Genomic DNA, 17,490 nt, shown 5'->3' with positions numbered 1-17,490 from the left:
TCCGATGTAGGTGGGTCCGCCTTAGAGGAAGGCAGTTTTAGGATCCTGAACCCTTCTGTGGAGGCCTGTTCCCCTTTCCCCGGCAGTTGCGCTGAAAGGCGTCTGCGGGGAGGGGTACGAGGTGATGGTGACCTGTCGATACGATGTTTCCTTGTCTGGAGAGCCTGTTCATGGCCACTGCACGAGTGAGCAGGTGAGCGCTAGCGCATTGGCGAGCGCTGGATCTGTGAGCGAAAAAGAGCGTTGGTGCTTAGTAAGGCGCTGTGCAGTGTTGCGGAGTCTCCCTAGAATGCGCAGGAGGGCGCGGGAGCGCAGGGGGGCATTGGTGTACAGTAAGATGCTGCGCAGGGTGTTGCGCAGTCCCCCTAGAATGCAAAGGAGAGTGTGGGTGTGCTGTAGAGTGCTGGTGTGCAGTTCGGCGCTGCGCATGAGGTTGCTAGAGAGCAGCTACAGGAGAATGCATGTGCACGGGTGAGCGCCGGTGAGCGCCGATGAGCTGGAGGTTGCTGAGAAAGCTTTGGCATTGGAGCGCAGTGGAGCGCTGGCGCTTGTGCTCAGGAGAGTGCTGCAGCTTGGGAGAGTGTTGTCATATAGGAAAGCGTTGGCGAGCCCGAGACCAAGGTTGCGCAGGAGCGCGCTGAAGTTTTGGTAAGCGCTGACGAATTCGGGCTGGAGAGTGCAGTTACGCTGACAAGCGTAGATTGGTTGGTGAGCGCTGGCGATTTGGCAAACGTTGCTCCCTAGAACGGCGAAATTGCACTGGAGCGCCAGCAGTTGGGAGATTGCTGGGGCATTGGAAGGCACTGAGGACGACCAGGAGAAGGCTGTAGGTCTAGCGAACGCCGAAGCGTTGTAGGGCGCCAAAGCGCTGGAGAGCATGAATAAAGCATGAAGGAGCGGGCTGGCGCTGACGAGATGTTGATGAGTGCTGGTGCACTGAAGGGCGCTGGCGAGCTGGAGAGCGTTAGCCCACAGCTGCACGCTTAGATAGGGGCTCAAGAGGCTGCACTGGAGACAGGAACGGTGATGGCAGGTTAGCAGGTTTGCAGGTCTGCTGGTGGGATGAACAGGGATGTGCCCTTTAGAAAGGCAAACATCCACCGATGAAGATCCTGAAAGATCTACAGTAATACCTTGACACACGAGCAAACCACTGAGCAAATTTTTGCATTGAGATATGAGCACAAACTTGATACATGAGCACGCTTACAGATACTAATGCTAGGTGGCCGAGCGCTTGGGAGTGCTCTAAGCCTTCATCATTCGTTCATTTCACACGATCATCGACTTTAGTACACATCTCCCGTGTTTTCTTTACATTATTTAAATGATTTTAACTATGTTTGTCAACTTATTTTATAATAAGTGTTGGGTCCCAAGAAAGGGAGTGCTAACATTGGCAGTAAGAAGAAAATATGCATGATGATGATAGAGGAGAAGCATGAAGTTATAAAGAAACATGAGCGTGGTGACCACTTGAGTAGGTTTACATGCTATTACAAGCCGAGCACCACGACGAAATGCACAAACCTCAAACAGTAAAAAAATACAAAAAAAAAGAGGAAAAGAAGTGGATAAGAATAAAGTTTTCAAAAATTAAGCTAAGTTCAATTAAGTTAATTTTAAGTTTAAGTGTTACGATATGAGTAAGAAACATTAAATACGGTACCGTCCACTTCTCTCTCATTTCCTTCCTCCCTCCGTCCTCCTCCGTACACACCATGGTTAGCCCCTATCATCTGTTATGAAAGTAAGAACCCCACAATAAAACCACTTTTTATTGCATATCACAGTAATCATTTACCGGTATATCATTTTGCAAATGTATGTTTAGTATGTTTATACTGTACAGTACAGTATAGCAAAAAAAAACTCGAACCACATTCCGGGGGGTGGGGAGGGGGGTGAGGGGGGGAGGGGAGTGGTGGTCTCGATTCCGACTGAGAAAAGGCAAGCTCATAAGTCCGCATGATTTAGGAAAGATCTAGTGATGAGGGGATGTCCCTTCCTTTCAGTTTTGAAGGCGAGGCTCAAGATTGAGTGATCGTCTTTACCTGCTGAAACTGAAAGGGGCTTTCCTGCTGCAAATACTCGAGGATTCCGCTATTGCTGGAATAGTGGCATGAGTGGAGAGATACGCTTTTCCATAACACCAATCACAGAAGACGTTCTACTATGCCTGGTAGATTGTTGCTGAGGATTTCCTCAGATATCCAGACAACCTCTTCTTAACTTGTTGCAAAAAACCTCTCTGAGTGGGGAGGTGGTAGGTAGTCTCCAGGCATGCTGTCATAGCAAAGCTATAGCTTGTGGTAGATATCGAAGTGCGGTTGTCTGAGTATATCGTGACGTGGAGAAGGTTCTCCTGGAGCCTCCATCAGGAGCTGCAGATGGTTCAGGAACCATTCCGTATGATGCCATAGCGGAGCTATGAGAGACCTTCAGAGGCTGACAGATGTTCTGGCTTTGTTGAGTACCCTTCTCATCAGAAAGAAAGGGGACAAGACAAACGTTCTTGTGGTCCTCACCGTTGTTGGCATGCATCTTGCCAGAGAGCCTTGGGATCCAGGACTTTGTAGGCTACAAGGTGATCCAAAGACCATTTGGTGCACATTATCCAAGATGCTCTGCTCAGATTGGCGGTGACCACATTCCTCTAGTCTGGAATGAAGCGGGCTGATAGGGATACCGAGCAGCCTTCGGCCCATCTTAGTATTTATACTGATTGATGGGATAGAGGCTGTGAGCAAGTTCCTCCTTGCTTGTTGATGTGAGCCAGTACTGTGGTGTTGTCGCTCATCACACCACCGAGTCGCCTGTTAGGAACTGATGGGACTGTTGAAGGACCGAAAGGACGGCCTTCATCTCTGAAGAGATTTAAGTGAAGGTACTTTTCGGACTTTGGCCAGAGGCCTGAGGTCATGTGATGCAGCCCGATGGACCCCCTTCCCATTTTCTGATGCGTCTAGGCACAGCATCTAGTCCGGGGGGAAGGATGAGATGGTTTACACCCCTCTGCAGATTCTCGTATGCCACCCATCCATTGAGATTCCACGGGAATCAGAATGTCCGGGGAATCGAAGGCCTGATTCCAATGAGACTCAAGCCGCTACTGGAGAGATTGAATCCTGAGGAGCCATTGCAAACTTGACGGGCCAGGAATGATAGGTGTCCGAGGAAACATAGCCACTTCTGGACTGGGAATTCTCATCTTGAGAAAGGGTCTTGCGACCTTTCTAGCCACTCTCCATCTAAGCCAAAGGCAAAGTGAGCTAAATCACTAGTGTGTGAGTGGGAGCGGTAGCATGCTAACCACCCCACCCCCACCCCCGCTAATGAGCAGGATGGGTAGTTAACCCTTGCTAAAATTTATTGGCTCGTCCTTTCACCTTCGCCGAAAGTAATACACCTGATAAATAGCGTAGGTTTGTATTCCAGTTACGGAACAAATATTAATTCCCTAATAAACAGCTTATAATTACATACTGCTATGTTTGCTGGGTTAGATATTTCTGAAACAGATTCCTCAGTTCGAGTTTCTGCATCTGGACCTGGCAAAGTCTGAGCTGGCTCTGGGGCTTCAGCTGCAGACTCTTCTTCACAAGAATAAACACGTCCTGGTGACTCTGATGTTGGAGACAACATTTCCTGCAATTCAAAATATCTTATTATTTCAAAAACAGTTATCAGTATTTTGTAAAAAATACATTAGTAAAAATATATAAACTTTGCAATATATACAGTATTCTATTATACTGAGAACAAAAGTATTACCCCTAAACCATTTAATCAAATTTCATAGTTACTAAAGAAAATTTCTCCAATTTTTTTATATCTTTGAAGGAAAACAAAATTGAAATTTAAATATTTCATATACTGTATAAAGGTCCCCAATTTGGTAATTAGATGAAGTATTCTTCAGTATTGTTTTGAGTAGCCCAGCATAGGCTAAGCACACTACATCATTTTGAAGAAATCTGTATTCACTCTTGGGTCCATTTGCATGAATAAAGTGTGTTTACTGTTTATTCATGCATAAAAATACCATGTCATGCATATAAACAAATAGTGTTAATATTAGCACATTTGGTTAATCACCAGCTCTTAGCAAAATATTAATGGTAAGCTTCTTTTATCATGGATGTTAAAGACACATGCAACCTTATGCTCTTACCTAACCTGCACTCAGATAAAGTAAAAATGAAAGAGGTTAGGACACTAAACTCTTCTAGATCTGAAGGAAACCAATCTGAACTCAATGCAAAGCTTATCTTTTAAATTGAAAGAATTACAGAAACTGACAGTAAGGGTATCAAATACCCATTGGACCAATCGGAAGGAATTCACAAGTTTAACTGATGAATGTTACAAAGTAGCAAAGTTAAAGCATGATACATATCTTCCCCTACAAGGAAATGTGTCAAAAAATGCTACATGTAGAAATAATGTTAAGATCTCCCTACAGTTAGGATACACAGGATTCTGTTCATAATAAGCTAAGAAAACAATCAAATAACTTGTCTAGGATTTAACCCTGTCAGAAAGAAAGAAGTCCACAAATATACAAGGCTTACTACCAAAGAATGCAATACAGTATTGCAATTCTAGTCACGTGGATAAACAAAAGCACCTGATACTGAAATATGTATACTTTTTAAGAAGCATATCTGAAATTAACTAACCAATATTCCCTAATTATATATAAAAAAAACAATATATATTCATAAATTGTATGAGAAAATAGGCAATGTGCAAAAGAAAAAGAAAAGCTGAGCGTGGCTGCCCCCAAGGTATCATTTTGGCTTCATTATAGAATTAACATCCAGATATATTTCCCATAAAACAAATTCTAGGGATGAATGAAGAGCAATACCATCAACAGAAACATGCATAAAAGGGAACGATTATATGTCAGTCAAGAAGTGATTTTTCCCACACTTGAATGGCTTATGGCTTTACAATTAATAACCTACAGTTCAAAGGTAAATACACCTAAGGATGCCTATTGATTATCTTCAGGGAGCAATACGACAACCGTATTTTCTATTATTTAGCAACCTTACATGCCAAAACCTTACTTTTATTTTACTTCAGAAAAGAAAAACAGAAAATAGTAAAAAAAAAAAAAATTATGCTATAACCTAAAACATACAAACTATAACTTTGTTAGACTTGCCTCCCCCCCCCCCGCCTGCCCCCCCCCCCCCTCTCTCTCTCTCTCTCTCTCTCTCTCTCTCTCTCTCTCTCTCTCTCTCTCTCTCGAGAGAGAGAGAGAGAGAGAGAGAGAGAGAGAGAGAGAGTGTGTGTGTGTTTGTTTTGTGTGCCTCAGCGCAGCTGAATAACTGACGACAAATCAAAACGACACAATGGAGTCCTACTTCAGTCCAGCAAATAAAATAATCATCAGCATTTTCTTTAACACTGCTCAAGCATTCATAAAGTAGATAAATACAGTTAAGTTTCTAGCATTGAATTCGATAACGATACTATAAAATAACTTTCAGTGCTTTTACTTAAAAGCATAATGTGAACAAATACGGTAGTATCTACATAAACATAGCTCATGTGCGCGGCTATTTGTACCTTTCTCTATTGATAACATATTTTACAGTATTATATCAAGTAATGTGAGGTGATAAAGTAAGTCAAATATCATTTGTAATAATCTGATATTGATTTTATATGGTAGGGGACTATTTGTTGACTTCTAAAGGCGTAGGCATTTGAGTTAGGCTACGCATACCTAAGCCAAAATTTAACTCTCGGGGTACAGTACTTGTACGATAAGGATTTACGAATAATTTGAAGCTACGAACGACCTCTCGGTCCCCATTGTGTTTGTTAGTTGTACGGAGACATAACATTGCACCTACCTGCGAATTCCTTAACACAGACGAAATAAAAAAAATCCAAGCACGAAAAAAAAAAAATAAGCCTGATTTAGACACTTGCCTATAAAACAGTTGACCATGGTGAGGACAGCCATTACAACATGTCACATACAATATAGCTCACCAACACCAACCTGGTTTATACGCGTAATGAAAGACCGTGCCGTGTTCCATGCTCCGCGGACAAGATCCTCTGGAATGATGCTTACCAACTCATCTGGTAATGCACCCACAAGATCCACTGGCATCTGCTTAATGGTGGAGCTTGTGGTTGACTCGGCTTGCGCAGAGGTCACTCCATCACAACTTAGGCCACTGTGTTTGGTTTCTTTATGCTGTAGGAAAAATATAGAATCAAATTATAAAGGTTATGAGTAAATCAATTAACATTCTTCCCTCCTCTTGCAAAAGAAATCCTAAATGAAAGCAAAAGTATCATTTTCAGTATCTTTACATTTTACAAGAACCAAAATCTCTTTCTCCATAATCATGCATTCCAATCAACTTAAAATGAAAAACAAAAACCATTTTTTTCAAAATATAAATTAAGTTTTTTTTATGAAAACTGCTCAATCACATACTATATGTACCGACATTCATGTTCTGAATGTTAAACAAGGTTTACATAGGTCACCCCACCTTGATGTGACACAGCCGTAAACATTAATATCTTCCCACCTTGATTGAACAACTGTAAACATTAATATCTTCTCCTACCTTAACTTGCCACACCTGTAAACATTAATATCCTCCTTCACCTTGACTTGACACAGCTGTAGATTTTAATATTCCACCTTGACTTGACACAGCTGTAAATTTCAATATCCCCCTTGACATGACAAAGCTGTAAATTTTGATATCTCCTCCCCCTTGACTCGATACAGCTGTAAATTTCCATATCTTACCCTCCTTGACTTGACATAGCTGTAAATTTCAATATCTCCTTCCCTTGACTTGAATAATTGCAATTTTCAATATCTCCCCCCCCCCACCTTGACACAGCTGTAAATTTCAATATCTCCAGCCCCTTGACTTGACACAGCTGTAAATTTCAATATTTTTTCCACCTTGACCTGACACAGCTGTAAATTTCAATATCAAGCCCTCCTTGACTTGACACAGCTGTAAATTTCAATATCAAGCCCTCCTTGACTTGACACAGCTGTAAATTTCAATATCAAACCCTCCTTGACTTGACATAGCTGTAAATTTCAATATCTTCTCCCCTTGACTTGAACAGCTGCAATTTTCAATATCTTCTCCCCTGACTTCACACAGCTGTAAATTTTGATATCTCCCCCTCCCCTTGGAAGCAGTAAATATCAACATCTCCCCCTCTTGACTTGGTACAGCTGTAAACATTAATATCCTTCTCCCCCCTTGACTTGACACAGCTGTAAACATCAAAATCTCTATGAGATGAATTACTAGTGAAACTCCTAATAAAGGTGACTTATGGTTTGCCACAACTTGTGGTCCTTCAAAACTATGACTGGATATATTTCCAGTAAAGCCACAGCTCACCATAACCTCAACAATTCCTGCTGAAGAAACCACAACTTAAGGCAACTGTGTGGACCAAGTTTTTCTAGAATCACAAGGTATCCAATCAGGTGATAACACAATATGGCAAGATGATTGGGACCACTTTAGAACTGATGTATAAAGAGAAATGACCAACTGATCCTGCCTTCTCTGAAGCAGAACAATTTTGCTTCTTTGTCAATAACCATACCATTAATGTGACTTATGTAAATCCACAAGTATGACTTTTCCTCAAAAGCCAGTCAAGATACCTAAAAAGCCTCTTATCCATCAAGTGCAGATTTCTCCTCAACAAATCCTTACAATTTCTTGGATGCCCAGTAAATAAAAGTGTGCACAATAAGCATCATTTTGCTATAAAAGATTCTAAATTTCCCCTTGCTGAAAGATTTCAGAACAGACTCCAATGTTTCAGTCAATTCAGAAATTGGTCTCCATCCTCTAGTCACTTGACACAAAACACCGAATACTGCTTCCAAAACACTGACCTCCCCTTCCTGTTCAAAGTCTGGTTCTTCTTGGAGTTTCAGTTGTTCATACTGATGTCTGATGTCTCATAAATGGCAGAACTTACCTCCAAGAATGGGAGATGATTAACCAACGGAATTAATCTCCCCTACCCAATGCTCAAAGCAAATTTCCAGCTGAAATCACCCGCATTATAGATAAGCCACAACTGGCAGAAATTCTGTAAGTGGGGTAACTCTGTCCTCAATTTCTTCTGGGATGATTACAAAATCATCCATATATAAAATCTCTTCAATTCTATTTGCTAATTCCTTTCATCATATACTCTATTGTTTCAAGTTTTGATGAAATTGGTTAAATTTACCATCTTAATCCTTTGAGCTTAGTTACTCTTAAATCATTTGGTATTTAAGTAAAATGCCTTTTTTACTTGGATATCTTACTAAACCGATCTTAGCACATAAACTATACAAGATAGGACTTCATGTCATTTATTATTTTATAGCCAACTAAGTTTCTTATCCACTGATATATATTACATATTTTGTAAAGTTTTCATATACTGTATGCAAACACAAAAAAAAAAAAATTATAATTACTGGATATAAATTAAATCATATGGTGCTTAAGGGAGTAGAAATTGTTCTCTTATGGGGATGGATGGAAACTGGAAGCTTCTTGATGAAGGGGGCACGTATTGCAATTCCCTCGAGCTCAAACTTGGACTTCTAATAACCCCAGCCCGGAGTGCGAAGCAGGCAACAGAGCAACTGATGCGACCTCCCAGAACCCTGCACCATATCTTGCAAACCTGCCCAGCCATCCTGCCATGGAAAATTAAGAGACACGATTCCAGCAAACGCTTCATCAATAAGGCCATCAATGCAGGATTCAATATGTTGGATGAACCCCACATCTCAATGATCCACGGCTGAGGAAACCAGATCTAGTGATCTGGAAAGAGACATAGTCAATGGTGATTGACGGCCAGATTAATGCAATGCCAAAATCACCAAATAAAACGAGTGCGTCAAGAAGGCCTTATGGCGACAGTACCCTCAGCAAGGGCTATCACCAGGAACTGGCGAGGAGTACTGTCGAGAGGGACCATTAGCTTGTGCCAGAAGCTGAAAGTGCACTTAGAAGATATGGACCTGATATCATCAAGATATTAGAATGAAGATTTTCCATATATGCCAACTATATGGGCATGTTAGGTGGAAGCGACATATCCTAACTTCATCAGCCACGAAGGATGACTGTTCAACGTTCCTCCAGGAGCACTAGAACTCAAAACTCCTGCAGAGTGGAGATTAACGCAGGCTAGGAGTACAGCCGTATGTCAAGATCTAAATGTTTGCTGTACGTCCTATAATGTTAAAGCTAGTAAGTCAAAGTTAGAACCTATATCATAAGTTAGATAAAATACATTGTAATTTGGATGGGAAAAGAGACTAACCTCTGAAAATTGAAAGAGGTAACATTAGGTTAAGGATAGGTTGTAGTGAGAGCTCTCAGTATAGGGTTAGTCATATAAAAAATAAAAGCGTTAGCAGCCTTACAGGAAACATAAGTACCTCATCCAGATTGTCATCTATTTTCTTAAGTGAGGAAATTGTAAAAGAAAACTTGGAATCTAGGATTGACAGACATGGAGTTTTAACTATGACATCAGGAAGAAAAGGTAAAAGAACCTGCCTACAGTTCTTAGAAAGAGAAAAAAAATATGAAAGTACCTGCAGTTCAGGGTTAGGTCCCCATCTGAGGCATAGCCTCAATGGTACATGTAGAGAATTCATAGATTCAGTTAAAATTACAAATAAAATTATGAAAATGTTAAAGAGGAAAAGAATTTTTTTATTTTATTTGTAATTGTTTATTTTTTGCAATTTAATTTCATGGAAGTGATTCTGACTGTGTGATTTTTTAAATTACACACTTGTAAAATTTAAACAGAAATACGCTAGAAGTTCGAGCTGCAAGTTAGGAAGGCAGTTGGAGTCACGAGCTCACAGAAGCAACTCCAAGAGTGTCACTTGTAAATTGTTCAACCTTATTTGCAGTCGTCGAATGTTTCAACTAATTATGGTGTATTTGCAACAAGCTACTGCCCCCATCAGTATTTGTAAGTGCCCTGTACTTGTCTGAATAAAGTCGTCCTAAGTTCAGCATCTTGTATCTCAGTTGGAAACCCAAATGGACTAGCGTGTGCAAGTGCTTGAATGACATAACTGTTGTTACAGTACAATATCAGGATAATTGTTAGCCTACCTACTAACTCAGAACGTGAAACTATGGGGAACTGAAAACTACACAGTGATTCTGCCATAAAAATAAATATTCACTCGTGGATGGCAACCTTACCAGGATCAAGTAAGTTGTAACTGTCCCTAACTAGTTTTATGAATCCAGGTAATGATACTCTTGTTCATAAACTTTATCAGTGAATTTATACTATTAGTGCACTCATTTATTGCCAAGGAAAAATAAACTAAACATACATAGAAAAGATATAAGAAATAGGTTTATCAGTCAGCTGATTGCTTTCTTGTTTACCTCCAAGATGATGTCAAGAGATGGCGCTGCCGCCGCGTAGTAACGAAATAATGGTTGTGGCTACGCCTTTTTGTGTTTACGCAAAATACACTAGAAAAAGGCATTCGTCGTTTTGCTATGTAAACAGTTGACGTAGTTTCTTCTAAATGCATTAGTGTTTAAGAGTGTTGGCTTTCTATTGCTATTATACTCTCTGATGCCATTATTGGGCAGTGGTTTTAACCCTGGATAGGTGTGGTGGGTCGTACAAGACATGAAGTTAAAAAAAAAAAAAAAAAAAAAAAAAATGCCATAATTTTTCCTCCGTATTAGTTGTGAGTGATATCGACCTGCAAGACCTCAGTTCAGTGTGCGCAGCAGTCGGGTGAGGACGCATTTCATCCCAGCTCTTTTCCTTGTGCTATTTCTGAGATACCCTCGGGTCGAGCTCAACCCATCAATACCTAATTAAGGTAAGTTGTGTAATATCAAATTATAGTATAATTAACGAATGTGCAGTAGTGTTTAGGCGTATATGAAAAAGTATTGTTGTAAAGTGTTTGTGAATGTCTTCTACCCCATATGTTTTTATACAATAGCTCCAGTTTTTGTAAGTTTGTACCTTTATGATAATTATGATCATTATTTTATTATATTTAATTACAAAATAATCTATAAACTTCATTCTAGCTACCATAATAATTTTCTGCAAATCCTCAAACAATTTTATAAGTAAATGACTCCCTGATATTGACATATCTTTCTCCATTTCAGGTAGCAGATTTGACCTTCCAAGGTGGTGTGGTTGGCAGCTATTTTGAGAGCATATCCGACACAAGCTGGCATAGCTCTATGTATTCCTCTTTTTTATAAGACTTCTGATATTTTCATGCATAAATACTATGCTCAGCAATGGATATAAGGATTTTATTGATGAAAAAAATCAAAATAGAAATCCGAAGAAAAAAAAACAAAAAACTAAAAAAAATGTTATTTTTATAATAAAATAAATTTTTTAATATACTTACCCGGTGATTATATAAGCTGCAACTCTGTTGCTCGACAGAAAACTCTACGTTAAAAATCCGCCAGCGATCGCTATGCAGGTAGGGGGTGTACTTCAACAGCGCCATCTGTCGTGCAGGTACTCAGTACTCAATGTAAACAAAGAACTCAATTTTCTCCTCGGTCCACTGTCTCTCTATTGGGGAGGAAGGGAGGGTCCTTTAATATATAATCACCGGGTAAGTATATTCAAAAATTTATTTTATTATAAAAATAACATTTTTCAATATTTAACTTAGCCGGTGATTATATAAGCTGATTCACACCCAGGGGGGTGGGTAGAGACCAGCAATAAATGTTTACATTATTATGAGCTAAGGATTTTTTATTTCATTTTAGCAGTTATCAAAATAACAAACTTAAAATAAATAAGTACCTGGTAAGGAAGTCGACTTGAACAATTACTCTGCCTTTTTAAGTACGTCTTCCTTACGGAGCCTCGCGATCCTCTTAGGATGCTGAGCGACCCCTAGGAGCTGAAGTATCAAGGGTTGCAACCCATACAACAGGACCTCATCAAAACCTCTAATCTAGGCGCTTCTCAAGAAATGACTTTGACCACCCGCCAAATCAAGTAGGATGCGAAAGGCTTCTTAGCCTTCCGGACAACCCAAGAACAATAATAAAACATTTCAAGAGAAAGATTAAAAAGGTTATGGAATTAGGGAATTGTAGTGGTTGAGCCCTCACCCACTACTGCACTCGTTGCTACGAATGGTCCCAGAGTGTAGCAGTTCTCGTAAAGAGACTGGACATTCTTAAGATAAAAAGACGCGAACACTGACTTGCTTTTCCAATAGGTTGCGTCGATTATACTTTGCAGAGATCTATTTTGTTTAAAGGCCACGGAAGTTGCGACAGCTCTAACTTCGTGTGTCCTTACCTTCAGCAAAGCTTGGTCTTCCTCATTCAGATGGGAATGAGCTTCTCGTATTAACAGTCTGATAAAATAGGATAAAGCATTCTTTGACATAGGCAAAGATGGTTTCTTAACTGAACACCATAAAGCTTCAGACGGGCCTCGTAAAGGTTTAGTTCGTTTTAAATAGAACTTAAGAGCTCTTACAGGGCATAAGACTCTTTCTAGTTCATTTCCAACCATACGATAAGTTTGGAATATCGAACGATATTGGCCAAGGCCGAGAAGGCAGCTCGTTTTTGGCTAGAAAACCAAGTTGTAGAACATGTAGCCGTTTCGGATGAGAATCCGATGTTCTTGCTGAAGGCATGAATCTCACTGACTCTTTTAGCTGTGGCTAAGCATACCAGGAAAAGTCTTTTTAAGGTGAGATCTTTCAGGGAGGCTGATTGTAGTGGTTCGAACCTGTCTGACATAAGGAATCTTAGTACCACGTCTAAATTCCAACCAGGTGTAACCAAACGACGCTCCTTCGTGGTCTCAAAAGACTTAAGGAGGTCCTGTAGATCTTTATTGTTGGAAAGATCTAAGCCTCTGTGACGGAAGACTGATGCCAACATGCTTCTGTAACCCTTGATAGTGGGAGCTGAAAGAGATCGTTCTTTCCTCAGATATAAGAGGAAGTCAGCTATTTGAGTTACAGAGGTACTGGTCGAGGATACGGATACTGACTTGCACCAGTTTCGGAAGATTTCCCACTTCGATTGGTAGACTCTAAGGGTGGATGTTCTCCTTGCTCTAGCAATCGCTCTGGCTGCCTCCTTCGAAAAGCCTCTAGCTCTCGAGAGTCTTTCGATAGTCTGAAGGCAGTCAGACGAAGAGCGTGGAGGCCTTGGTGTACCTTCTTTACGTGTGGCTGACGTAGAAGGTCCACCCTTAGGGGAAGTGTTCTGGGAACGTCTACTAGCCATTGAAGTACCTCGGTGAACCATTCTCTCGCGGGCCAGAGGGAAGCAACTAGCGTCAACCTTGTCCCTTCGTGAGAGGCGAACTTCTGCAGTACCTTGTTGACAATCTTGAACGGAGGGAATGCATATAGATCTAGATGTGACCAATCTAGGAGAAAGGCATCTATATGAACTGCTGCTGGGTCCGGGATTGGTGAGCAAAATATTGGGAGCCTCTTGGTCATCGAGGTTGCGAAGAGATCTATGGTTGGCTGGCCCCAGGTGGCCCAAAGTCTCTTGCATACATCCTTGTGGAGGGTCCATTCTGTTGGAATTATTTGTCCCTTCCGACTGAGACAATCTGCCATGACATTCAAGTTGCCTTGGATGAACCTCGTTACTAGTGATATGTCTAGACCTTTTGACCAGGTGAGGAGGTCCCTTGCGATCTCGTATAACGTCAGAGAGTAGGTCCCTCCTTGCTTGGAGATGTACGCCAAAGCCGTGGTGTTGTCCGAGTTCACCTCCACCACTTTGCCTTGAAGGAGAGACCTGAAGCTTTTCCAGGCCAGACGTACTGCCAGTAGCTCCTTGCAGTTGAAATGCATTGTCCTTTGACTCGAGTCCCATATTCCCGAGCATTCCCGACCGTCTAATGTCGCACCCCAGCCTATGTCCGATGCGTCCGAGAAGAGAACGTGGTTGGGAGTCTGAACAGTCAGGGGAAGACCCTCTCTTAGGTTGATATAGTCCTTTCACCAAGTCAGACAAGACTTTATCTTTTCGGAAACCGGGATCGAGACCGCTTCTAGCGTCTTGTCCTTTTTCCAGTGAAAAGCTAGATGGTATAGAAGAGGACGGAGGAGTAGTCTTCCTAGTGACACAAATTGATCCACGGATGACAGCGTCCCTACCAGACTCATCCACAGCCTGACTGAGCAGCGTTCCTTCTTCAGCATCTTCTGGATGGATAGCAGGGCTGGGGGCTGATCGTCTTGTTCAGCAACGTCCTCATCAGAGGGTTCCTCATCCGAAACTGATGAGGAAACGGCAACGGAGTGGGCAACGTCTGACTCGCTGAATCCGGTCGCACTGGTGGATGCGTGACGGAGCCGGACGCAATATCATGGAACTGCTGCACAGTCTGTGAACTGTCAACAACCATGGGTGCGCGAGGAAGCACAGCGTCAACCCGAAACTGTCTAGACCGTCTGGGTTGTGCAGTCAACACCCTACCGGGTTGCTGAGGTTGACGCACTGCGTCACAACAAGTCACCTCTGCTGGTTGTTGAACGTCCTGAACGTCAACAACCACCTCCGAGCGTCGCTTAACGTCAACGTGCGGCTGGCAACCCACACTGGGTCGCATCGGTGGAGGAACCACCTCAACTGGCAGACGCGAGTAGGTTACCTCAGCGTCAACAGGGCGCACAACCGACCGGTTGGAAAGTTGTTGGCCAGAAGGTTCTTCTCCGCATTTAAGTCCTCTATCAAGGACGCAAGCTTGGACTGCATGTCTTGCAGCAAAGCCCATTTAGGGTCTACGAGAGCAGGTGTGGCAACAGACGGGGTTAGCGACTGAGGCGGAACCGTTTACCATCCCTGAAATCCTTGTTATGCGTGACATAATAGTACAGCAAAACTTCAAAGGCTCGACAACAGCTGAGAAGTTGACCTGTAAACAACTTGGAGCTTGTCCTGGCTAGGCGCCAGGGAGAGTCTACCAGAATTGAGAAGTCTATCTGGGCAGAGGCATGAACTCCCAAGCCGAGAACTTCTCTCGTGTCATATCAGACTCTCGCTCTATAAACCAGTTTAAAGGAAGGGAAAGCAAAGGCTGTATCCCCCAAACTCCTCCTGGTGAAAAACCAGTCGCCTAGCCAACTAGCTTAAAAACAACGGCTTCGAAGTAGCTAGGCCTAGTGTAAGCTCTGACGTTTAGGCGAACGAGGAGCAGCAGTTACAAGCTCCGGACGAAGATCCTTAAAAAATTCATCATGATTTAATTAAAGTCCATAGGAGGCTAAGCAGCTTAAGGCTCCTCTCCATCTGACAGAGTCCTCAAGGGAATATCAGTAGGAGGGAGAACAGCAACTTCCTCATCTACAGGAACCTTGTCCGATAAAAGCTGAGTCTCTCACTGGTGCATTAGTAGCGGACCAGAACGCAACGTCATGTAACTGTTTGACAGTCTGTGAACTGTCAACAACTGAACTGTCAACCACAACAGGTGCGTGAGGACGTACAGCGTCCACTCGAGACTGCTTTGACTGCCTAGACTGAGCAGTCAAAACAACTCTAGAAGGCGGAGGTTGACGCACAGCGTCAAAACAAGTCAACTCCGATTGTTAGTGAACGTCTAGAACGTCAACAGGAGCATCAGCCAGTGGCCTAACGTCCAAATGCGGCTGAAAAACCACACGAGACCGCATCGAGTGTGGTTCTAAACAACCTGACTGACGTGACTAAGCTACGCCAACGTCAACAGTAACCACAAAGGAACGTTAGGTTGGCTGAAAGCCAGGATATCGATGAGATAAACGGCTAGACTCAATGGACTAATCGGCAGAATAGTCTTCCATAAGGGAGGCAAGCCATACAACCCCTTAAGGATCAACGGAAATGGTTGTGGTAATAGACGAGGGTAACGTCTGTGACCGCAACACTTTGCCTACAAAAAAAGACTTTCGGAGTCTGTGTTACGCTTTTGTTAGGCGGCGAGCAGTTATCCGATGACTGCATAGGGTCAGAGCTGTCCTAATGACTGTAACCAGGACGCTGGACCTGTCCTGAAAGGACTGACTTTCGCTTAAGGGCTTCGAAACCTTGTGACAGGTTTCTTATGCGAAAAGCCTACGGATGGCGAGGAGAAACAACGTCTCTCTCGTCTTATGGTAGGGGAGATCTTGGTAAGAAACACCCGATACCATAGAGGGAAAACGTCTGTTCGTTGGTCAAGGCCTCTCGAACCCATAAGTCTTTTGACATTACTTCTCCCCTGGGCTTGGGAGCTTGCAAGAGGTCCCGGACTAGGTGAATGACAGGCACGAACAGACGAACCCTCGGACCCAACACTGTAACACTTTGCGCATATCACTTTATCACTTCGATTTTCTGTTTTGCACTTATTTCTACCTGAAACACGCAATTCTACCCTTCATTAAAAGGTAGTAATTGCGAAATTAGTCGTATAATGCAAGCTCATAATACCAGCAAAAAACAGAAAACATATTTTAACATAAAAAGAAAAATCAGTGGCTGGGAAAGACACTAAACACTAGTTCATATAACTACGTTTTCAATCTCTCACCGCACATAGCCTGGGGACGAGAATAAAAACCTAAAAACGTTTTATCCTTCCTCCCCGTACAGAGACTAGGGACGAGAGTAACACGAGAACAACGTTACCCGCTTGAACGGAACGTTTTCTCTCCTCTCTCTCCCTCCGTCTCTATCTCTCTCTCTCTCTTTCTCTCTTGATTTCGCACCTAAGAGAAGAGTCCAATTATATATCGTCAAAAAAAACATGTTATTTGACTAAAGGAAAAAACTGAAAGGCTTTTCAAATAAAAAGTTCCTTTAAATTAGAATTTAAAACATTTAAGCTAAGAAAGAATGAACAAAACGTCAGAATCGATTTACTCTTACTGCAAAGTGAAACCGTGATACACTCTCTCTCTATCGTAACGATAGAGCGCATGTTGAACGTCCTGAACGTCAACAACTGCGTAGCATAAAAAACTAAACGTTAGTTCATCTTTGAAAACAGTACGAAGACTATCAAAGAAATTCTTTCATAAAATATTACATTTAAAAAGTTTTAAATCCTTTAAAAGCTAAAGACGATATAAAGGGCTCAATGTTGATTAACTTCGGTTTCCAAGTTAGGACCGCCTACTCTCAGGAAAGGTCTATATAAACAAAGCATTAAAATTTATTTTATATGTTTATAAAAAATGGAAAGTTAATCGAAGAGGCCTAATAAAGGCGGAGAGATATAAAATATATAGAGGAAAATCTATAACGTGATAAGATAATTACTAAAAGCCTAAACACACTTCCGTCTAAGGGAAGGGTCGGCCATTTAAAAGTGAAAGAAAATCCATACTCTCTTTGTCACCATAATTAAATCTATCCAAAACGTGTTCAAGTTTTGAGATGAAGATAAAACACCTGCATA

The 17,490-nt window shown here is 41.8% G+C and overlaps 1 protein-coding gene across 4 annotated transcripts in view; it reads right to left on the bottom strand.

The window, feature by feature from the left end:
- LOC137641326 (next to BRCA1 gene 1 protein-like) overlaps positions 1–17,490 on the bottom strand; it is a 337,633-nt gene that overhangs the window by 14,217 nt on the left and 305,926 nt on the right. For 3 of the 4 annotated variants that reach the window (XM_068373763.1, XM_068373760.1, XM_068373762.1), the window contains 2 exons: positions 6,026–6,226; positions 3,487–3,648 (listed from right to left, as the gene is read on the bottom strand). In XM_068373763.1, coding sequence (XP_068229864.1) covers positions 3,487–3,648; positions 6,026–6,226 — 363 coding nt within the window. The remainder of the gene's footprint in view (positions 1–3,486; positions 3,649–6,025; positions 6,227–17,490) is intronic. The other variant, XM_068373761.1, reaches the window with a different exon arrangement.

The sequence above is a fragment of the Palaemon carinicauda genome, chromosome 5 (genome assembly GCF_036898095.1).
Source record: "Palaemon carinicauda isolate YSFRI2023 chromosome 5, ASM3689809v2, whole genome shotgun sequence".
In the NCBI taxonomy this organism is placed as follows: domain Eukaryota; kingdom Metazoa; phylum Arthropoda; class Malacostraca; order Decapoda; family Palaemonidae; genus Palaemon; species Palaemon carinicauda.
The sequence above is the reverse complement of the archived record's forward strand: the minus strand, read 5'-3'. Positions and strand labels throughout refer to the sequence as shown.